This window comes from Meriones unguiculatus, chromosome 1 (assembly GCF_030254825.1).
Source record: "Meriones unguiculatus strain TT.TT164.6M chromosome 1, Bangor_MerUng_6.1, whole genome shotgun sequence".
NCBI lineage: Eukaryota > Metazoa > Chordata > Mammalia > Rodentia > Muridae > Meriones > Meriones unguiculatus.
Window position 1 is genome coordinate 139,142,182 of NC_083349.1, and position 24,391 is coordinate 139,166,572.

The following is a 24,391-nucleotide window of genomic DNA, read 5'->3' on the forward strand; positions in this document are numbered from 1 at the left end:
ACATTAGGGTTGACTTTTACAGGGGCCTCAATGTATCTGTCTTATACTAAAGTTGAGGTCTCTTAAAAAAAAAATCAGAAAATTTGGATCTCGCAATTCACTATGTTTGATGGTGTACTATTAAATGAAGGGATTTGTGGTTGTCAGCATTATTTCTTTTTAAAAGAGAGGCGAGGGGCTAGGAAAGTGACTCAGCCAGTAAAGCGCTTGTCTTGAAAGTGTGAGGACCCGTGTCCAGTCCCCCAAACCGGTGTGAGAAGGCAGATGTGGTGGCGTGCATTACCCATCCAGATGTGCTGGTATACACTGCCATCCCAGTTCTGGGCAGTGCTCATCACCAGGCAGCTCCAAGCCAGGGGGAAACCCAGTCCTAGAAGGACATGGTGGGGGGCTTCTGAGCAGTGACCCCCAAGGTTGACCCCTAGTGTCCACATGCACCTGCACACGCGTGCTCACACGCACGCACACACAGAGACCATGGTGACGTTAACCTCGGATAGCAATGTGTACACTGTAGAACATGAATTTAAAGACATTAGGTGATATGCAAGAGAAGAAATATCTATTATCATGTAAGTTTAGAAAGCACTGGCTAAGCAAATTTGATGGAGGTTTTTATTTTATTTTGTGTTTAACAGTCTAATAGGGCTGGACTCTACCAGGAGAGTATGTACTCTGGGCAGCATTTCCCAGTAGAGCCTATGCATGGCTTCTCCTGGGATCCCTTACAAGTCCTTACAATTCGGGACGGGGGATCAGGCTCAGATGCAGGCAGAGCCACGGAGGCTGCCAGCAGTGCAGCCTGGAGGACTGGGCGGGTAGCCTGCTCAAGTGTTCATGCCCTGCTCAGCTTCCACTCATCACCATGAGAACAAGTGGGCTGCAGTGTCTAGGGCCTTATGAGATACCATAAATCTGGGGCTTTATGTCGAAATTTCCCTATTTTTAAAAATTAGCAACTAAATTAGGCTCTTTAAAAACACGGCAGATGAGACTGCTCAGGTCTCAGGCAAGAGTCCAAATACTGTTAGTTTGCAGCTCTTGCTCTGGAGTCTGGAGCTCCCGCTCTGGAGTCTGGAGCTCCCGGGAGACTCCGAGCAAGAATTCTCGCCTGGAGAGATGGCTCAGAAGTTAGGAGTGCTGGCTGCTCTTCCAGAGGTCCCAGCAACCACATGGTGGTCCCAACCATCTAAAATGAGATATGGTGCCCTCTTCTGGCCTGCAAGTGTACATGCAGGCAGAACATTGTATACACCATAAATAAATTTAAAATAATCTCCAGTGGAAAGTTGTCCAACTGGCTTATGGTCAGGACTGATGGGAGGCCTCCAAACCCTTTCCGATTACTCAAGCTTGTCGCTATCTAGCAGGCAGTGAGGTGAACTGGGTGAGCGGGGGTGGAGGTCTGGCAGCTATCCGAGGGCCATTTTCAGGACTGCAGATGGCAATGCTTACATTTAAACTTGTTTTTTGACTCAGCTCCGACTACCGCAAAGCGCCGTAGACTGGGTGGTGTAGAAGATGGGCTCTCCCTCAGGCCCGGAGGTTAGAGGCATTGGCACACTTGCTGTGTCCACACCTCCTCCCTGGGGCTTGCTGGTGGCACCCGCTGTCAGTGGGCTCCGTGGTCGATGCTCTGTCCACCTGGGCCACACATTTCCCTGTAAATCCGATAAGGAACCAGTCGGTCACGCTGTGCAGGCGCAGGCAGCCGTGGGAACCGGGCTGGGGTCCTCGGGTGCCTCTCTAACATCTGCCTCTCTTCTTGCCCGGCGGGAGCAGGGCTCGGCGCAGTCCTTCACCCCGTCTCCCGTGGAGTACAGCTCCCCAGGACTGAGCTCCAACTCGCCGGTCCTGTCTGGCAGCTACAGCAGCGGGATCTCCTCGCTGAGCCGCTGCAGCACGTCGGAAACCTCGGGCTTCGAGGCCCAGGCCGGCGAGCCGCCCGCTCCCGCGGCCAGCCTGGGCGGGGAGGAGCCGGCGCGCAGGGAGAGCAAGACGCCGCCGCCCTACAGCGTGTACGAGCGGACTCTGCGGCGCCCTGTCCCGCTACCTCACAGCCTCTCCATCCCCGCGGCCGCCGAGCCGCCAGCCCTGCCGCCCAAGCCCACCGCCCCGCGGCCCAGCCTCCTGGAGAACGGGGCCCGGAGGACCGAGCCCAGCCCCAGGCCCAGGCCGCTGCCCCGCAAGGTGTCGCAGCTCTGAGCCGCGCTCCCATGGTCCCGCGGTGGGCTCTGCCGTTTACAAGCGGAGTCTGGCGAGAAGACGTTAGTGTAGGCACTTTAATATCTTACTCAGACCTTTCCTTAAACAAATGGAATTAAAGTTGCTTATTAATACAATGTTGCACAATGTTGAACGTTACTGATCTAGGACGCCAGGTGTCACAGGAAGTATGGCTGAGTCTCATTAAAACGTTTTTCATTTGAAAGTGGTAAATTGTGGAAGAGACTCCTTTTGTACCTGTTCATGTTCACTTTTTTTTTTTTTTTAATGTAGTTTAGTCTTAAAAACCAGTACAATATTGTCAGGCAATAGAATGCGTGGTAATGTTGTATACCTTTTTTCTGAATACTTGATACTCTGAGGAAGCTGATCACGGTGGCCCTTTCTTAAGACTTAAGGAAGATGAAGGCTTTGGCTCTCCCCTGGAGCAGAATGTTGAGCGCACACCCTCAGAATTAGAGGTTAAAGCAGCCGGTTGGATGAGGTACTTAAGGGTTGCAAGGATTAAGACAGGGAGTTGTTTCGTTCTTTAAAGGAAACCCTTCCTTGACGTCTGACAGCTGTCCACTCTTAACTCTGCTTTGTGCCTCGGTTGCTAATTCTTTAAGTGCCCGACATGCTATCTACTGTATTACTTTTCAAGGTGCAATTTGCTTTCGGAGTCCCAATTAGCTAGATTAAACAAAAGACCCCAGGAGAAGTGTTTACTTGAATTTTGTGCTTCCTTACTTGATGATCTCCTATATAAAACGTGTCGTTGATGAAGAGCAGATGTCCAAGGATTAAATAGGCACAAATTACTGAGTCCCATTAACAAGGATTCGGGAATCAATGCAGGGCAGTATTAAATCAATAAGTGTGAAGGAAGACAAAAACCTTAGTGGAAATATGTTAACATGATTGAATGGTAAAAGGGTTCTGAAAAGTTGAGGGCATTAAAAGCCTGCGTGCGTAAAATAAAGAATCCCTCCAACTCTCCCTTCTTACGAGGAGAGCTGAGTTTCTCTGTTCGTCTGTGGTCCTTTTGCTGGGGGAGGAGGCTTGTGGACCATTCTAGCATGGATACAGCAGTGTAGCATCTTAGATGGAAATAGAATAGACACGCTGGTGTGGCAGTTCTAGGAGGGTGAAAAGCACCTTGTAGGTAGTAATGTATCTTTTACCTTTTTTTTCTTTTACTGACTGTTTATAACACTCAATTGACAATAGGTAGAGACTGTGTTTTAAACCACGCTGTTAAATATTTTCCCTCTTTTGTTGGGAAGCTCATATTAGTTTAGTTGTATTTGTTTTTGTTGCTAGCTTACCTGGAAGGCAGTGACCACTTTTTTATATTCTCTTAATGAAACCATTCAGCAGGTATATGCTGTTGAGGCTGGTTATAGAGGTTTTCTATAATAAATGTTCAAGTATTTTTGTACATAACTGGTTAATTTTAATAAGAGATACCCATTATGTGTAAAAAAAAAAAAGTAAAAATAAAAGCAGACAGCTGTGGATGCAGTATGATTGTTATAATTATGCCAAATACTTTATGTATGGAAAATATTTGTACATATGTGCTTTTAACAATAATTCTGCCATATTGACTTTACAATTTTGAATGTCAGAAAATTAATATATGTAAAAATATTTATGTTTAGTGAAAGTATTCATTATTGAGGAAAGGAACATATGAATTTTAGCTTTGTATCTTGCAGGTTTTGCAGTTAGAAATTTCTTGAACTAGCATTTGCATTTGATAATAACACTTTGTGTTTGTAATCACATTCTAAAATATATATACAGATCCACACACATGTACGTAGGAAGCTTTATGTTTCTGTTGCTTTAAAGAAGTAAAATCTTTAAGATGACATACATAAGATAACAAAGCCTCTTTGATTTCCTTTTTCTGTGTAATTTAGTAGATTTCTTGACTAGTGCTTGGGCACAGAATAAACAGTGTTATTTGCTCTTGAAGCCTTTTTTTGGCAGTGAATAGTTGACTTCATGTGAGTGTGTTCTGAAGCAGCTTTATGGCAGAGCATTTCAAGAGATTCTGTTAGTTCACATTGATTGCTGCTGAATGGTAAATATTAAATAAAGTTATCAGATTAATCTTGATGTTTCTGCCTTTATTCTGATCATCAGTGTGGCTTTGTTTAGAGAGGCAGCTTCGTAAATCTCTTGGTCTATAATCATGTGATCTGTAGGCTTCTTTTCTGATAGGTCCTATTTTTATTGCTGGACTCTGAACACAGACCATCTATGCCACAGAGAACAGAGGTTGAAAAGTTAATGGTGTAAGTTACCATCCTGTTGAGATGCTGGACACTAATTAACTTAACCAGAACCAATTTAGCAAATCAAGCCATCAAAGTGTGTCTGCATTAGAAAACTGGACACAAAACAGATAAGCTTCAGGCAGACAAAGGCAGTGGTTGGGTGCTGCCTATGCCAGCTGTAACATGTCCTATCTGGATGCCAGCTCTCTGTCCTGCCTTTTTACACATTGATGGCGCATATATTTCATAAACACTGAATAAAATCCATTGATACAAAGTTTTCTGTTAACCAAAGTCTGCCTTTTAATTTCATGACTAGTGTCCACGCTGTGATAGGTTTACATTTGTGAGTTGATGATAAACTGCCGCCCTATGAAACAAACCTATCTGAAGGTTATTCACTGTCGGTATCCCAAGTGCTTCTCAATATTAACTACAGGATTTTGGATCCGGTGTGAGTGTTTTCGTTGTGATTAAGCCTGCAAGTGTTTCAACCTTCTGGGCTTAATTACAATATGAATAGAGCAAATTCCTCTCTCTGGTTTGTTGCTGATTGTTCCACAGAAGACAACAACTAGAGCAGAGAGAGAGAGAGAGAGAGAGAGAGAGAGAGAGAGAGAGAGAGAGAGAGAGTTGCACTGTCTTGTTTTATCCTACACAGGACAGGGTAGTTTATATCAAAATGTACAAATACTGAGTCATGGTCCTAGTTCTGTAAGAAAACCAGAGAGAAAGTGTTCTTTTTTGTTTTGTTTTTGTTTATTTGTTTTTAACCCATTTTTGGGGTCTAGGCTGAACGTTTCTTGGCTGTTATTTAAAGGGTTAAAATAAGCACACAAATTTGCAAAAGTAACAAGGAAACTATTAAAGCAAAGCCATGATAGCAAGCCAAATGAGTGAGGGTACTCGGGGCTCACGGCTATTGCTTGGGGCTTTTAAATGGCGTTAAGGAATGGGGGTGTGGTAAGAGGTCTGTTTTGATTAATAGATTAAGTTATATAACCATTCCTTTCCCTTAATGTATCTAATTTTAATCCCGCACACCCAGTTCTACGTAGATGGTGCCTGGGACTCACACAGCAGACACAGTTTGCTTACGGCGCATGCACTGGAAACCCAGCCGGAAGCGGGACCACGTTTCCGGTCCTGCCACAGAGACGTGAGCTCCATCTTGACAGTTCTCGGAGAAGCAAGAACACAATTTCAATTACACTTTGGAGTTTTGTTTAAGGCCTTGAGAAAGTTTAAGGAAAGATCATAATCAGCCCCTTTAGATTGTTTTACAGCAAAGCTGGGCTTGTGTTACTAGAGTAAGGTCAGCACCATACCCGGCCTGAGGGGCGGATGATATGGAAGAATTAGGTTTAGGCAAAGGCCAGCCTGTAAGGAGACCAGCAGCCTGTTAGCCTCAGAGCTGCGTCTTCAGAGATGCTGGAGCACGGAGAGCAGCGGACGTAGAGAAAGGTGGAAGGACTCTGTGCGAAGGGGTCTCCTTCCACGCGAGACTCTCTGCCCTCTCGGGAGCATTTCAGGGGTCCACTGGGCCTGGCTCCTGTATTTCATTTTAGACAGAAATGTCACTTTTCTGCAGGTTAACCCCGGCGTGAACATACATTTATTCGTTGGTGACCTGAACCAAAGACTAAGAGATGAGGAATCACACAGGCGAGCAGGTGTTCTGAAGTCTGAAGGAGAGTTAGCAGCGGACATCTTAAACTGTTTATTGCTCAGAGTTTCATGTCTGCCTGGGCTACATAACAAGGGCCAGGCCAGCCGGGCCTTACACAAGACACTATCTAAAAGACTCAGATAACCAAAAGTTAGGAACAAGCCTTGTAGAAAGGCAAGGACTGTGGGAAACAAATTTAATCCGGCCTGTAGAACTCCCCAGTGGAGCAGCCGTGTCCTGCTATGAGCAAAGAGTTTGAAGGAGTCTTAGACTTTGAATTGGTGGTGCTTTTTGTTGAAGAGTTTATGGATCTGTTAAATGTTTCTTTTATTAATAATAGTTATATTACTGGACAAGAAATCCCCGAGAAAGTGGATGAATGCTAGTGAACTAAAGAATATCATGGTCTTGGGTGACCCCTGTGAAAAGGTCATTTGGTCCCCAAAGAGGTCATGACCTATGGGTTGAGAACTGCTGCTTTAGAGATTATCTCTCTTACAAAAAGGTAACTTCACTGTTTTCAGATATGTTTCAATATTTGCTGTTTTTCAAAATAAGTCAAAATAAGCCTTATGCCAACTCAGCACATTGTGGAGAAGTATAAATTATGATCTCCAACAGTTGTGTTCTAGGGGAACGTATTCTCATGTGCTGTATGTGAATGTTGAGAAATTAATTCCCCAAAGTGTTATATCCGTCAGTGCCACTGTCACCAGCAATGGGAGCCTCAATTTCTGTGGTCTGTGAATTTCATTCTTTGCATTTTTGAGGCAAGAACCTGAAAGTCAAAGCCTCCTGGTGGTGCTGATGACCATCAAGGTTTCCAGACCTATGCTAGCTAGTTTTATGTCGACTTGACAAAAGCTGGACTTATCTCAAAGGAAGGAACCTCAACTGAGGAAATGCCTCCATAAGTTCTGACTGTAAGGCATTTTCTTATTTAGTGATTGATGAGGAGGGCCCAGCCCATCGTGGGTGGTGCCATCCCTGGGCTGGTGGTCCTGGGTTCTATAAGAAAGCAGGCTGAGCAAGGCGTGGGGAGCAAGCCAGTAAGCAGCACCCCTCCAGGGCCTCTGCATCAGCTCCTGCCTCCACGTTTCTGCCTCACTGCTATTAATGATGAACTGTTATGTGAACTGTGAGTGAAATACACCCTTTCCTCCCCCAGTTGCTTTTGGTCATGGTGTTTTATCACAGCAAAAGTACCCTAAGGCAAGAGCCCTGACTCCTCAAGAAAAGAATGGCTTTCTCATTCTCAAAGTTACTTGAATATTCCTATAGCAGCAGCCCCTGGCTACCAAGCAGCTGGCCTTCTTGCCTATGCTGTGTGCCTACTCTCCTACCATCAATATAGTCTTGTATCTTTTTTAAAGATTAAATATTAATATGATATACTGCTTCAGGGATTCTCTCTTTTCCAACTTAACACATGGGAAGAAAATATTGCTATTCGTTCCTAAACTTTGGGAAATGTTAATAAATCAATTAAACCTTTTACAGAGTCGTGTGCTAAGGAAATTGATAGCCTGATAAAAGGCAGTGACAGGGAAGATGAAAAGTAATAGCCTTAAAACTTAGGATGACATTTCGAGAAAATATTTTATTCCACAGAAGAGATTTTGGGGATGATTCTGAGATCCCTCTGTTCATACAGGATCCACTAGACAGTTCTCAGATTCTGCACAAACACAGACCCCTAGACCTAGAAACAAGGCAGCTGGGGGGGGGGGGCATTCATGTCATTGGCACAGCCACTCTTCCCTGATCCTTTACTTTCCCCTCTCTTGTGTCCAGCATTCCAGACTCTAAAGAGAGGCCCCACTTAGTCAACATGCCCACTGCTAAGTCTTTGGATTCAGAAAACCCAGGACATCTGCTGGTTTCTGTCCTAAGTCTTTAGAAGGTGGGCACCCATAGCCATGTTCTAGACCCTGGAAAAGGGAACGAGACAGTGGCCCTTAATGGATCTCTCTATATCCCCTCCCCACCCCCACGAGCTTGTCTCCACACCAGAGACTCTGTGATGGCAACCCCCTTCTCATTGCCTTTTCTTTCTCAGGATTTTCTCCTCAATTTAATTGGGAGTGAGCACCTAAGAGGGTTCAGTAGCGCTTGATGTGGCCTGTTGATGCCATGTTCCCCCAGCTGCATTTTAACTACAAAGCAAAGGAAGGGAGGGAGGAGGAGGGAGAAAGCGTGAGAGGGAGGGGGAGAAAGAAAAAAGGAAGAAAAGAGCTTGATGGAAAATAATTGTTGCTGTAGTTAGGCTTGGCGGTTAAGAAGGTACTTGCACTTGTTGGAGTCCCCAACGCTCACAACAGGTGACTCCAGCTCCAGGGAGAGTGACACCTCTGGCCTCTTGCAGACACCTGCACTCTTGTGCACAAACACATGCAGACACACACACACACACACACACACACACACACACACCCATATTCATATCTTTTAATGGACAAAGGGAAAAAGAAAAGAATAAAGAATTGCCTTTGGAGTGTGCAAGAGGCTGGGGCAGGGTGGGGAGGGGCTTCTGGTTTCCCTACTGGCTCTATAGAATTGTATGTATGGATGACTGATTTGCTTTAAGAAAGTAAAAAAGTTAGAAGCCTAACGGTCAGAGCCAACGTGGCTGGCTTTACCGCTCCGTTTACCTTTTCTTCTACTATAGAACAGCACATCTGGATCTCAGCCTTTCTGAGAAGTACAGACGCAATTTACAGGCCAGTGTTGCTGGAGAGAATGTGTGGCAGATGACAGGAGGGTCGGTGGGGAGCTGCTCTGCCCCAGTGAAGCCTGTGCTGGAGTGGATGTGATGTAAAGGAAACAGAGCCCTCTCTAATCCCAGAACGAGCTTTGCAGTGGTTTGGCAAGCAGGCTGACCTGTTCTCTACAGGCATCAAGCGGCCAACAGGAAGCACTTCTAGAGAGCGCTCCAAAGCCTCTGCAGTGTGTGAGTTCCGTTTATGTCAACAGCGTGGACTTTCTCACTCTGAGGAAAGCGCACATGGGTCTTGGTGTGTTCCAGAACAACTGCTGATGGTGCCAGGTCTTTTGCCTCCAAGAGAAGAAAAAGCTAAGTGTGTGGTAACCGACAGACACGGGCCTGAAGAGCGATGTGTGAACGGGCTGAAGAGACGGCTCACACTTAAGAGCCCTCGTTCTTCCATTCCATCCGTAATCTGGGCTCGGAGAGCAGCACCATCTGATGCCCCTCAGATACCTGGAAATCCAGCGCCGGAGGAGCCACACCCCTTTCTGGTCTCCTCGGGCACCTGCGCTCGCCGCGTACGTACGGACGCTCCTGCACATAAGCAAAACATAAATCTTCTCAAAATGGATTTCCCCTTTCTCCTTGTTAAAAAAAAAAAAGAAAGGAAAGAATGGAAGGGCCAGTGTCCTCACCTACTGTGCACAAGGCCCTGGGTTCGATCCCCAGCTCCGCTGGCATCCACACCAGCCCGAGTTTCCCTGACCTTTTATGACCCTCGGCTGAAGCCAGACCGGGATAGGTGACTTCTAAGCAGAAATGATTTTCAGAGTGACCCACTAGCAAGCAGGGTGAGGGTGTTTATTGGAGAGATTCTGAGGTTAACCACTTAGCAAGCTGAGTACCTGCTTCTCCGGCAGAGAGTGGAGTCCGGCTCCTGGCACCCACATGGAGGCGTACAACCTTCTGCAATCCAGCCCGGTGCACCCAGCACCCTCTTCTGCCTTCCTTGGCCCTGGCCATGCACACAGTACCTTTACACACATGCAAGCAGAACAATCATACATATAAAGGTGTTTTTTATTTTTTATTTAAACACAGCTTGGAGCTGGAGAGGTGGCCGAGTGGGTGAGGTGCTTGCTGCCAAGCCCGAAGGGAGGCGAACCATGAGCTCTCATCCCTAGCACATGTTTTCAGAAGCAGGTGTGACAGCGTGTGCCTTTATTGATCTAAGCCCTGGGGTAGGGTGCTGAGGAGGAGGTGCGAAGACAGGTGGGTCCCCGGAGCTTGCTGGCCAAAAAGTCTAGTCAAAACGACGAGCTTTGGCTTCCACAAGAGACCCCATCCCCAAAACATAAACCTAATGAAGGATCTATCTCTGGACTCCATGTGGGTGCATAGGCAAGCGTACACACCAGGGGAGAAAGGAAAGAAGGAGTGGAGGGGGGAAGGGAGGGAGGAAAAAAGGGAGAAAGGGAGGGAGGGGCAGAGACAGAGGGGTAACTGAGAGGTGCTCAGAAAGGAAGTTACACCCAAGAGACATTTGATTATCTCTGCAACAGTCATATATAGGATTTTGCTTGAGTTTGAAGCTGCTATTATCAGTTGCCGAGAAACCTAAATGAGAAATGTGGGTGGCTCCTGGGGGTGCCTGGGGGATTGCGATGAGAAGGCTGAGGTGTAGATCACAAGGCAAAACCAAACTGGGCTGTCTGCTGTAAGCAGAGCCGACAGTCTTGTTTGGAATGCTCAGGGACAAGACTCCCCCAGGGCTGTGCATGCGCTCAGGCCTTAAGCCCGGTCTTTGCTATTGTATCATTAACCGTCTGCGTGTGCAGCTGCCACCTTTAGAGTCCCCCTTCACCTGGACCCCAGCGTGAGCGCTTCACTCTCTTCCTACGTCCCCGTGTTTCTGTGTGCTTCTAGCCTGCCTCAATATGACGATGTCGAGATCCACATTTATAAAGAGCTCACCCAAAGTTGGCCTAAAAAATAGTTAGGATACTACGAATCTGTAAAATGTTGGAAAGAAAAGGAAAACATGGCAGGAGATAAATAAGTGAATAGCTTTAAGATGGCTCGTAAACTTACACGGAAAAATAGCTTCAGCTCAGAGAAAAAGAAAACACCAGTGAGGCACGCTTTGTATTAGGCTCTGCAAAGGGACGGGGCAGATCGAAGGAGCACACACGAAAAGGGGACTTAATACCGTGGCCTGTACAGTACAGCCTTGCAGCCCAGCTCTGGCTGCTTCACGCTGGAAAAGCTGAGAGCCTGAGGCAGATGCCTCAGAGTCCCAGCCTGGGCTGAAGACCTGGAAGATTCCTGGGGAACCACTCCTTCCAAAGTTACGTCTTTAAACCAAAGAAGCTGGGTTATGAAGCTTGTGGAGGATGGTGGTGTTGGCAGCAACAGCAACAGGATGACCCCAAAGCCGATGGCCCCAGAGCACACGGGTTAGCATGGTGTAAAGCAAAAAGTTTGCTTTTTTGGACTTCCTTTTGTCTGAGCTGCCACACAAAGATGTGGCCCACAATCGGGGGTGGGAGGGGCATTCCCTACTTTAATTAAACCGATCAAGAAAACCTTTGGCAGGTATGCCCAACTGTCAGTTGAGTCCAAATTACTGACAACCAAGATTCACACATTTGTTATTTCTTACAGCAGCTAAACGTGTAAGATGACAGCAGAGAACTGTAGACAGAACACGGTGAAAGCTGCAGTCTTTGATAGCGTTTCTGGCACTAACACAGGATAATCATTTTGAAGCGGTTTGCCAACATGGATCACGCGTCATGTTCTTCGAGCACATAATCTCACAGTGACATTTCCTTTATTATATTTCTTAAAGTTGTAACAGAAATGCAAAGACAAAAAGGCCAAGGGACAACAAGTCAAAATGTTTTCTCGAAGCAGGAAATCCCTTTTGAGAGGAGAAGGAGTGGATTTGGCAAATGCTGCCCGCAGCTCCTCCTGGGGACAATTTGATAATCTCCTGGGGTATTTGCAGACGTGGTGAGGTGGCCAGCTCCTGCCGAATATTTTCCCTCTCACTGTGGCACCGAGAACCGCCATAATCAGGACATCTGGATGGATGTTTACAAGAGAAGACTGTAAAGTGGTCAGAAAAAGAGCTAGTGAGCCATGATGTCCCTCAGTGTCCAGCGGGAGAGGGGTGGTGTACAGAGTAGGCAGGGAAGGCTGAGCACTTGGGGAAGGAAGTAGGAAAGGCCATGGCAGGACAAGAGGCCAGAAGCAGAAAGAGGGTGCCTCCAGCTGTTCGGGAAAGTGGCAGATGTGCAGACACTGGCATGCCAGTATTTCCCCTCAGGAGCTTCTAACACATTTCCCCGGAAATGAGAAAAACAAGACTGTAACTTGGACACATATTTGTCTTCAGTTCATGATGGTTTTTAACTGGACTTCTGTCTGTGTCTGCCAGGATGTATGATGCCCACAAGATTTTCAACTCTTGGTCCAATGCATGGAGAGTCTCCATTAACCTCTTCACTGGTGCAAACAAATCTTCCCTGCGCTTTCCTCCAGGCTTTTCTACTGTAGGCTGCGAGCCAGGGAGATAGAAATCCCACTTTGAGCGACGCCTAGTGTGGGAGGGAGGGCTCCGGTCCCTGGCAGCTGTTGCTGATGCCGACATAAGGCAGACACTGGGAGAGCTGCTTTCAATACTTTCTCTAAAGAGGCAAACATTTCCCAGCTACGGTTTTTCTGGAATGTTCTCTTGCAAAGAGAAGTGTTGTGGATGTAAACAGGCTTTTGTTTTGATCCCAGGTGTAGGATATGAGACTGATTCAGACTGTCCACAGCAGCAAAGTATTTGCCTCACGTGGGCTCTGAGAGGAGCTCTTTGCCAGCTACAGATAGCCTCATTCTGAGGACTCTGAGAGCGGGTTTTGAAGGAGCTCCCCCTGCCGCTCCTGGCTGCTGTTGACACAGCAAGCTGAGAAGTTGGAGATCTACTGTAACAAAGAATGGGCTTGCCTCTAGGAACCCCAGGGCCCTAACCAGCAGGAAGTAGGTAAAGAGAACTCCACACCTTCTCCCAACCACTCACCTTCTTTCTCCTACCTGGTGTTGGGGTGTTGGAAGGAACTGGGGTGGAGGAGGGAGAAAGAGGATTAGGACATGTAAATAAAATGTAGTTAAAAATATGCCCACAAAGAGGTTTCTTTGAGGGGTGAGAATTACACTTGTCTGTGAGTATAGGAATGATTCATTAGCTCTGATTAGAAATGAGGCTGGTCTACTGAAGTGGGATGTGCGGATTCTCCTCCCAGATCTCTGACTTCACTAGCCCTGGGGAGCTGGCTAGGCCTGCAGTACCAGGCATGTGCTGTGGAGCCTCCACACACCTAACGTTTAGGAACTCTAAGACCTGGAGTCTCACTGCTCAGGAGCTCAGGATCACGCCCTTCGCAGGAACACTCACAGGCCACAACTCGATGCAAAAGCAAGAGGTTTATATTCCAATCGCGATGAAGTCACCACTCCAAAAACAGGAGACAACCCTGAACATGAAAAGCACAGGGTTTTTATACCTGAAAATCAGACCACTTTTGCTCTGTACATTGATTGGTTACAGCTGGTTGTAGATAGTTTACAGCTGGTTGTAGATAGTTTACAGCTGGTTGTAGATAGTTTACAACTGGTTGTTTCTCAGAACAGTTCACCCCGCCCTTCAAGAACTATCTGCACCTGGCTTCAATTCAAATAATCACAGTTGTTTTTCTCATTCCCGGGTGGTCCCTTAGGACCTTTGTAGAAGAGAGAGCAGAAACACTGTAAGGGACAGGGCATTGGCTGTGAAACTGTTTCCTAGGAATGTCAGAAGCAACACCCACATCCATAAGTCTTATCACTGTGTCTGCCTACACAGGGCCTGAACAAGGATAACAAAAATTGACATAGTAAAGAGGACACGGAAAACCCACCAGGCCTCAGCCCTACACAAAGAGCTACAGGCAACCAAGGAGTGGAGAGCGCACGCGTTGCTTACCAACACCAAGTGCTCAACCCTGAAAACACACATCCACGTACCCTCCTGCAGGACATGTCCTTATGTGCTTTATAATTAACATAGGTAGGATTGGTGACAGAGAACAAGGAGAGGTGTTTGGGAGGACTTGGAGGGAGGAAAGGGAAGGGGATGATGTAATTGTAATTTCAAAAGCTGAAAGAAGTAATTTTTTAAAGAGAAAAGTACTTTTGCAGAAATGATTAGTTACTGCTGTGGCCTATGGTGCTTGGCAGGACATAGTTTCTGAGACTTAGTAACTTCGTCATTTAGTAAGCCTCAACCCATTTTTATTCCTCTCTACCCTGTCTTGTTCAACTGTGATTTTAGACTTTTTAGGCTGAAAGCCTGGAGTTCATCTTGAACTTTGAGCCTTGAGTGCTTGATTGCTGCAGAAAAAACTTGAGCAACCCTGGTGAGTTGGTAATAGCTGCCAGTCACCAATTTCTTTTTCCCTTATATACCTGGCATTGGCTTTTAAAGAAAATCCCCACAGTCTCCAAGGTTCACGGGTGCCCTGTGTCATTCAGAACATGTTCAAGTCAGGAGCCTCAAATAGTAGGAGCATAATGCTGGAAGGAACTGATAGCCTGAGAAGTGGGGACTAGGCGCTCACAGCAGGTGTTTGCACAGGGGTGAAATGACCTTTGGCTTCCTATGGGACTTCTGCCAAGGCTGCCTCAGCCCAACTGGCTGCCCGTGAGTGATGCTGGACAGAGACATGGTCCACTAACTTTCTGAGTGTGCTGGGGGCTCACCAGGAAAGCAGCCAGTTCTCCCGATCTGCTCTTCCAAAGGCTGAAAGCCTGAGCAGAGTGAGACCTTGGGCAAAAGGCCTACCAAGCCCTGGTGTTCTGGTACTCTCCTCAAGCCAGCAATTCCACGGCTAAGAACTTGTTCTAAGAAATGTGCACAGCTATTTAGGCATTATCATTGCAACACTGGTTGTAATAGAAGTTGAAACATTCTAACTGATTAACAGTCAGGAATAGTTTTAGTAAGATATTCATACAATGTGATAGTTAATAGTTATTAAAATTATGATGTATCTGTATATTTGTAAATATGGAAACACTTAGAAATATTTAATTATGTTTATAATATAAAATTTCTAATTTATATTAGCCAAATAATTAAATTTAAATTAATTAAAATAAATTAATTAAAAATAGTTATAAATATTTATAAAAATCACATATAAACACATTATCAAAATTATTTAGGTATACATTTTAAGAAATATATCAGAATGTGTCAAAAGATAGTATTAATTAAATCAGAGTATAGGAACTATAGGTTGGCATACTCTCTGGAGTTCCAAGTTTTGCATATTAATTTGTAGAAAGAAGTAAATGATAATCAGGTAAATAAATGATAAGAATTGGAAACTCCTACAGAGGATGCTATGGTAATATTGAGACATTGAACCTAAAGTGAGGTGTCATAGGATGATATGAGCCAGAAAAGGCATCATGTATGTGGTAACCTTTTAACAAAGATTTGAGGAACAATCGGAAATGGCAAAACAGGGAAGACACACCGCGTTGCATTGCCTGTGCTGGCAGAGACCTGGGCCCCAGTAGTATTCAGAGGCTGACAAGCAGATTCTGGAGTGGTAAGGTGTGTCTGGCTTGTGAAGGAGGTGAGAATACTGGAGATGAGAGCAGGTCCAGGGGACAGGAGAAGGATGGTTCTTGAGAAGGAAGGTGGATGCTTCTTCCCTCGGAGGACTCAGTGCAGATAGACACCAGCCTCTCTTAGGGATGTGGACAGAGTTTCAGGAAGCTGCTCCCGGTGGCCTTATTTCATCCATGCGGCAGGAGAATTGTCTGCAGAGTGAGATGGCAGTGAGCGAGTAGAAGTCTTAGGAGAGGCGTGAAGCCTGAGTCCAGCGTACTAGAGCTCGTGACTCCTAAGTGCATGGGAGACTTCGGGACAGTGTGTGGAGCAGCCAAGGTCAAGGGTGGAATTTGCCATGGCTCCAGGTAGTACGGCTTTTGGCTTTCTCTAGAAGCATTCAGTGGCCATGGGCAGCGGATGAAGGGGACCATCAGCTTGGAGATGGAAGAATCATCTGGGAGATGGGAGAATGGGTGGCGGCTCGGATGAAACAACACGGTCCAAAGAAAGCATCGCCGTTATTCTCCCCTGCACATTTTCTGGCTCCCGGGACTCATTATCCTTTTGTTCATCAATTATGAATACCCTTGCAGAGATCATTCTCAAAAGTTAACAAAGAGAACCCATTAGCCCTCGGGGATTGGGTGGCCCTGTCAAAAGGTCACATCACAAAGCCCTGCTAACTAGAATTGTCATGAAGGCACCAAAGGATTTGTGGCTAACAAGCAACAGTTTTCTTGTAACGAGACCAGACAAGTAGAACTCGGACCTCCCATCACGTTAACCCTGCTGTGCAGTGACTGGTCAGCTGGAAGACTGTCCTCTGCCCAAGGAACAGCAGAAGTTCAAATCCTGCGGGCATCACATGCTTTGTCCATGTCTGGACTCAGATGGAGAAGGCTGGGATCTGAGGTCTGACGCAGGCCCCGGACTGGCAATGTCCTACGTGACAGCCATTGCCTTTGACAACAGCATCCGGTTTTCAGTGAACTCACCAAGCCTGTAAAGATGAAAGTTCCCACACTAGATCCCCGGCTGTTCTGGCCCACACCTCATTTCCCACTCCCTACAGCCCTGACTATTCTGGCTTGTACACACCACTACACCCTCGCCACTACCCATCCCCTTAAAGCTGGCCTGGTGTTTCCTGATGTTCATGCAGTTTGTTCTGCTTCCCCCAACCCTGGCAGACAGTCCTAGGAGTCTGAGCCCCCAGTAAACCTTTCTTTCTACCCACGGAATGCTCTAGTTCAGTGATTTCACTGGGCTATCACTTGCAGGATCCACCTGAGAGGGGAGGGAAGCTGGGGGGCAGGAGATCAGTGGAGACTCAGGAGGCTGTCATGGTCCAGCTGAGTCTGGGAAATCTCTTCAAGGAAAGAGGAGTGCCAGCATTCCAGCTGATCAGAAGTAGGAAGCTCCGGCAGGTTTTCCCAGGGAGTCAGGGCAGGAATATGATGAAGACCAGTTCTAACACCTACCACTCATGGCTTGGTCTGAGATGGAGATAAAGAAGCTCAGTCATATAAAAGAGCCAGGAGGAGGAAGAAGAGGAAGGAGAGGTGAATAAGGAGGAGGAAGATCATAAATATCCAAGAAGATAGGAGGAGGAGAGGAGGGGGAAGAAGAGGAGAAATAAGAGAAGGAGGAGGAGGAACAGGGAAGGAGAAGAAGGAGGGAAAAAAGAAGAGGAGAAGAGGAGGAAGAGAAGGAGGAAAGAAGGGGAGGAGGAGGAACAGGGGAGGAAAGGAGGAAGATAAGGGGAGGAGGAGGGGAAAAGAAGAGAAGAAAGAGAAGAGGAAGAGGAGAAGGAGAGGAGGAGGAGGGGTGGAGGAGAAGAAAAAGAAGGAGGAGGGAAAGGAGAAAGAGGAGGGAAGAAGGAGGAAGAGGAGGAGGCTATAGAGTGTCACCAAAGGCAAGAAGCTATGGTCCCCTGAGCTTCCAGGTCTAAGGCACACTGAGGGCACAGTGTCTGATTCCCTGGCCTGTCTTTGGCAAGATTCCTGTCATTCACCTAGAATGCCCTCTGTCTTCACATCTCCTGTTCATGATTCTCCACCTATTTGTCTCCTTACTTTTCCATTTGGTTATGCATCCCTCGTGGTCGCTGTACTCAGATCTAATCTTATTCCCCTACAGGAATATTTCTAAACACAACACTGCAGTTGACTACATATTTTCCTATTAACAAATATCACAATTGTTTTCCTCTTCAACAGTGTCTTCATTATTTCCTAAGTAAAAACAAAAGCCTCTCAAAGGCCTCAGCTGGTGCCAGTAGACATCAGGGTCAGCACTGCTACCTGCCGGCCTTTGCCATACAGTGGCCTGAGAGGTTGAACCTTCTGTAGGGGCTTAACAGTACTGCCTTGAATAAAGTCACGTGGCTGAGAGCAGTAAAAATGGCAGTGGTTCTTGCCCGGCAAGAACAGTAAGAGACCAGAGTGCTATATCAGCTAGTGTAGGGAGGCTAATGAGACGGACATCTGTACGCAGAGGGGAGACTGAAGTTGAGAGCTGTGAGGATAGAGGGCTTGCCTGAGTGGGGATCTGAGGTGAAAGGTTGGGAAAACTCTAAGAACGAGTCATTGAGAAGTTGTTAGAAGGAAGAAAACACGAGTGAAGGCTGGAAGCAGCAAGATACTGTGAAGTGAGGGAAATTTTGAGGAGGGCTGTGGAAATGGGGAGCTGCAAAAGGAATGTGTGAGAAGAAGGAGGGCCACCAGCTGCACTCTTCAGGGACTGCGGCCCGGCCCGGTGCCTGGCATGTGCAAGCTCCTGCAACACAAAGCATAAGTAAATAAAAGCACTTCTTACATTATGAACACAACTTCAGAAGATACATTTGTTTATTTAACTTTCTTGTTTGGTTTTGTTATTATGGGATTGAGGTCTATTTATTACATAGCCCAGGCTGGCCTTGAACTTGAAACCCTCATGCCTTGGCTCTCAAAGATTATAAATATCCAATTCACAACCTGAAGGAAATGTTAATAATTGAAATTATTATCTGAAAGGCAATGGTCTACCCTTTGTGGTTCTGCACACACATACACATGTACACACAAAGTAACTTATACACTGTTACAACCTCTTTCATACCAGTCAACTTAATGAACAGAGTTAAGTCATTTGCTCATGGACCCACCAAATACAAAAATGTGGATTATAATACCAGGTAATTCTTATATGTTTGATGTTTGTCTTATATGTAAGGGATGGACATAAAGAGATCCCTTGCTCAATGCACATCATTTGCACATCGTTGAACTGATGGCTTATTAACTGTGGAAAAAGCTGGTGATGTTTTCCACATCGGCAGACCCTGACAGGGTGGAGGTGGCTAAACCACTGGCCTCCATTCCTTTCATTCTTCCTTGGGTTTTGTTGGATTCATTGCAAAGGCTCCATTTTCCAGCCTCCTTTTTATCTAGAAAAGGCCATGTGACTGGACACAGGACAATGGCAGGTTATCATGCACAATGGATGACAGTTCTAAGCCCTGAGACACAGCCTTTTCACCCTTGCTACAGCAGTGACCATAGGACCAGAGATGGAAGCTACATGTGTCAGGGAGCAGGACCAACTACCCACCGTGGAGCCTTTGTGTTCTCCTACGTGTGTGGAGAAGGCCGCTCAGACTCAGCGCATAGTACCTCCATGGTTTAGAATGAACCCCAGGCCAACCCACACACGCACATTTTCAGTTAGAGAACCAGAGCTGGTTTTGTCAGTAAAGTTAAATCCTGCTTGCAAAGACTTCCTGGTGGATTCTGTGCTGAAAAAAAAAATATATATGCTATGCAATTGCAGGCATGATGGGATAAATCAAAGCAGGCACTTGTCATGTTCTTACATATACACAAAAGACTATTTTCAAGTGTGTGTGTGTATATGTGTGTGTACATTTTTATGATACCCAAAATACTTTTGAAGATTAGTCTTCCCCTCTGAATTCCTATTAATCTAATTCATATCTTCCACCATGCAGACCAAACACACATTTAAGAATGACAGCAAATCAGATACGCAGACTTGACTTGACATTGAATTTTTGTCAGCTAGTTCAAAGGATCATAACTGAAATACTGTTAACTTCTGTGTCTGCCTCACATGCAGATATTTTTCCATTTATAATACTCAGAATCTAGTTTCCGCTGGCGTGGGAGGTCCCTCTGCTCACAGATAAGCCCTCGGAGAAGGAAGGCGAAACACAGGGTTATCCTTCACAGGGAGATTGCTGCATAACCAGTGGAGACCAGGAGGCCGCGATGGACTGGTAGACAGCAGCGACTTTCGTGCTGTGTGGTGAAAACCACACTGAATTCCCTCCTGAGACCCTTATCGTCAAACTATAGAAACTATTGTCATTAGAAGGTGTCATAGTTCTTTACAAAGAGTTTCAACGTAGTCATGTCACCAACCATCACAGTTAAGCAAGCATTTCCGGCCTTCAGAATTCCTTGGTAGGACACTACTATTCACTGGTCAAGAGAGAAGGGAGCTCCCTTTTCTCCATTTCAGGAAGAATAGAATTGTTAGATCCTTAACCCCTTGAAAACTGTTTTGGGGGTCATGGAGCTACAGCAGGCTATCAATGGGTCCCCACAACTGGCTGTCCTGACAGCTGAAGAAGACATTCTCTGCAAGGCCAACTGCAGGAGGCCTGCCCTGCCGAGGGCTAGAATTTCATATGCAGTGGACGAATTGTTCCCTCCAGGAAGAGAAATGACAACAGATGTGAGGTCGACCTGTTGGCTCTGTTTGTCTAATTAAAGCCTTTACATACACTGTCAGGTAAAAATCAGCTGTCAGGAAGTCCACCTGGTCATAATTGATCATCATTAGTAAGTCTGTTCTAGCTGCCTCCAAAATCCTGCTTCAGATCCCATGCTCTCAATGAATTTCAAAAATACAACCCAAGTAACTGAGCCTAGCATTGCTTTCCCTAGAATGAGCTAATGCCTGACAGTAAAGAATGGCACTGGCTGCCTTTTTCAGGTGGGTGTATCTCAACCATAGAGACAGACATGGCCTCAAACAGGGAGCAGTTCTTGGTTTTGTTTTTCTGAGTGGTTTGTTGTATGGTTGGTGTCTTAGGGCTTTATTGCTGTGAAGAGACATGATGACCATGACAGCTCTTATAAAGGAAAACGCACAATTGAGGCTGGCTTACAGTTCATATGTTTAGTCTATAATCGTCATGGTGGGAAGCATGGTTGAGTGCAGACAGACATGACGCTGGAGAGGTAGCTGAGAGTTCTACTCTAGATCTGCAGGCAATGAGAAGAGACTGAGACACACTAGGTCCAGCTTGAGCTTCTGAGACCTCAAAGCCTACCTCTGTGACACACTTCCTCCAACAACGCCACACCTTCAATAGTGCCAGGCCCTGCATTAGCTTGACTCACAGTAGAGTCATCAAAGAGGAAGAAGCCTCAATAGAGAAAATGCCTCCATAAGATCCAGCTGCAAGGCATTTTCTTAATTAGTGATCAAAGGGGGAAGGCCCGTCCTATTGTGGGTAGTGCCATTCCTGGGCTGGTGGTCCTGGGCTCCATAAGAAAGCAGGCTGAAAGAAGAAAGCAAGCTGTAGGGAGCAAACCAGTAGGCAGTACTCCTCTGTGGCTTCTGTATCAGCTCCTGCCTCCCGGTCCTTGCCCTGCTTGGGTTCCTTTCCTGAATCCCTTTGGTGATGAATAGCAACATAGAAGCATAAGCTGAATAAACCCTTTCTTCCCCAACTTGCTTTCTGGTCCTGGAGTTTTGTTGCAGCAATAGAAACCCTAACTAAGGCAAGATGATACCAGAAGTGGGGTACTTAGGTAGGAGATCTGACCATAGATTATGGAAGGACTTTGCACGTTGAGACCTAAATGGGGTGTTCTTTAGAAGCTTGGAAGATACAAATGCTGAGAGCAGTGCAGAAGATGGAGGCCTGGCTTATGAGGTTTCAGAGGAAAATGTAAAGACTACCAGGGCCAATTGCTATTCTGAATTAAGATTCTGTCATTCTGGTCAGCTGGTGCTGAAGAGTTGGCTGTGTTTAACAAAACACCATCCAGGACACTGAAGTGAAACTTTCGCATTACTGGAGATTGATTGATGCTGGCTAGCTGGATCTAAGGAATTATCAGTGATTAAGAAGAGACTATCTTCACCGAGGCGGATTCCTCTGGAAGGTGTTTCCTGAGAGCACAGAGGAACTGTGTCCCAGAGGCGGCCATGGTGATGCCTTGTGTTGCCAGCTGGACTTGGTGACGTGAAAGACGTGAACTGGTTTTGAAGGCATGAAGGGTCGTGGAGAGCAGCTGAGGCTTGGGCACTGTGAGGAGCCAGGGGAGGCCACTGGTGAAGACAGGCCCAGGACTGATGGGGTCATGCAGGGAAGTTGAGGCTTGATAGCTGGAATTGAGCCTATGAGAGGCTGTTGGTGACAAGGGACCCCAGCAGTTCAGGAGATGCCAGAGCCATGGAGCGACCACCAGGAACAGCAGCATCGGTGGAGTGGAGCCAGCCACAGCCTAGAAGACAAGCTGTGTGCTCCGGAGGGTGGGGCTGGAGCAGTGACCCAAACCCAGAAGATTGTGAGTAGATTCCAGACATTGGATGGTTGAAATTTGGTTTTGTTTTGATTTAATTTGACTGTGCGCTGACTTTTCCCTCCTGAAAAAAGAAAGCATTTTCTTGGGGCTCACAGTTGAGAGACTTTGGATTCTAAAAGACGTTGGATTTTAAAAGAGATTGGCTATTTTTAAGGGAAGTGAAATTTTAATGTGTTTGAATTTGTAAAGGCTGTTGGACTTTTAAAGTTACTTATGTTTTGATTGTGAAATCTTGGAGAAGAGTATGGAATGGTTGTGGCTTAATGATGTGTTTGTGTTTCGAATTAACAAAAGGTCAGTTGGACTGGCTGATTTCTGTTAACTTGCTACAAACTAGAGTCTTCCGAGTTCATGTCCTGACTTCCTACCTACCTCTGGTTAGACGGTCCTGGTGTGAAAAAGAAAACAAACTGAGCAAGCCGGTAGGCAGTGTTCCGGCCCCTGATTTCTGCCCCTGCCTCCAGGTTCTTGCCCTGACTGAGTCCCTGCCCTGGCTTCTATTACCTGAAAGTGCAAGATGAAACAAACCCTTTCGTGCCCAGGTTGCTTCGGTCCTTGTGTTTCATCACATCGGTGGAAACCCTCCTCGGTAAGAGAGGAGATATGGTCATGCATGTCTGGCCAGGCTGAATTTCAGTCTGGCATGTGTATTTTCAGTATAGCAAAAGACTGATGAAAACAAATGAGTCTGGAGTTCAGATTTGCTCTTTGAGACCAAATTCAGTTTGGGGCATTCTCTTGACCTTTGCCTGGGGCATCTTCTCAACTATCAATTTGCCTGCATCCATTGAATGAAATCAGTTTTGACTTGCCAAGAGGCAAGCCTGCTTCCTGCTCACTCTTTAGAAGAATGAAGGATGAAAACGCCCTAGCATTTTCACGTGGGACAGGTTGGAAGCGGCAACAGGTTATAGGTCATTTTTTAAAGACACCACATAATTGCTCAAGCTCTTTGATTCAGCTTCCCACATGACCCACAGACGCCTTTAAAACAGAGCCAAAACAGAGTGCACGTGTTCCTCCTGCCAATGTTATGGGCTACAGATTGTTACGTATCGCAGCTCGCCAAGAGTTCTTTAACGCCTATCAGTACATTGTGACATAATTGCACATGACAACGCGACGTTTCTCAGGAGTGTGCCAATCAAGTTTTCAAGTGTCAAGCCTGTGAGGCGAAGGGGAGAGATTAGTACCTTCTAGCATTGAAGTTACAGCTATCCACAGATACTTTTGCATCTATGCAGAATTTTTAGATGTGAGGGAATTAAGAACAGAGAAGGAGGGGGGGAGGTTTAGCGTAAGGTGAAGCATTTAGAAACCTGAGCCTGTTGCTGAAGTAGGCAGAGCTCCCTTTGAAGTCGAGAAAGAGGTTTACTTAAGTAAGAAGCAGAGGATTTAGTTCTGGAGAAAGATGCTAGGAAATGATGGCAGTTTAAATCGGCTCTCGTAAGCAGAGAGTGGCTATGCCTGTAATTGGCTTTGTCATATGAAATCAACTTAGACCTTGGAGCTCTAAAGATTATATTTTCTCATGAAGTCGATTTCTCAGCTTTGGGACCACTTTGAAGCCCATTGGGATGGTCTAGATATCCACAGTGAAGGCTTGCCCGAGAAGAGGCAGATGTTTAAGTAAAACATCAAAGTTTACCTAAGAAAGGACTTCAAAGATGCAATGTGTTAAACAATTCTTGTTGCTTTATAACTTTTTTTTGATCACTATGTGAGAGCAAATTTGAAATGCTTCAGTCATTGCTCAGCTAAGTGATCACAGATTAATATTATAACTCAACTAAATATTGAATCCTCAGGCTCTTTTCATTTTTTCCTTCCTTTCACTATTTTCTTTCTTTCTTTATTTCTTACAGTGAGAATGATTAGGGGGTAAATGTAATTCTCATGGATCTGATATTACTGAATTTAAAAATCATAATGTCAACTTACTAACAGCAACCTTAGAAATCTGAGATATAAATTAGAACCTTGTCAAGCCACAAGCTTGAATTCCGCAAGCTTCAAGTTGCCTCACTAATATAAGGGCTGCAATGAGAAATGCATGTTATCAGTTCAACCTTTTTGTTCTTTATAATTATAAGTGATTTAAATCTAACATGTATTTGGCACTCTGTGACAAGTACCATGATAAACTTTTGGTCTCTTAGTCCTCTCAGTATGGCCTTGGGGTAAGATTAGCTATGACCTGTGATGTATCTTTTTATCTACTGGAGGCATTTGACCATAGGACATTGTACAATCTCTACTCCATTC

At 45.8% G+C, this 24,391-nt stretch overlaps 1 protein-coding gene across 4 annotated transcripts in view; it reads left to right on the forward strand.

Annotated features, from left to right (window-relative positions):
* Positions 1–4,326, forward strand: part of Dock4 (dedicator of cytokinesis 4) — a 385,661-nt gene extending 381,335 nt beyond the window's left edge. For all 4 annotated transcript variants that reach the window (XM_060367419.1, XM_060367426.1, XM_060367422.1 and 1 more), the window contains one exon: positions 1,783–4,326. In XM_060367419.1, coding sequence (XP_060223402.1) covers positions 1,783–2,205 — 423 coding nt within the window. In that variant the 3' untranslated portion in view covers positions 2,206–4,326. The remainder of the gene's footprint in view (positions 1–1,782) is intronic.
* The last annotated feature ends 20,065 nt before the right edge of the window (positions 4,327–24,391 follow it).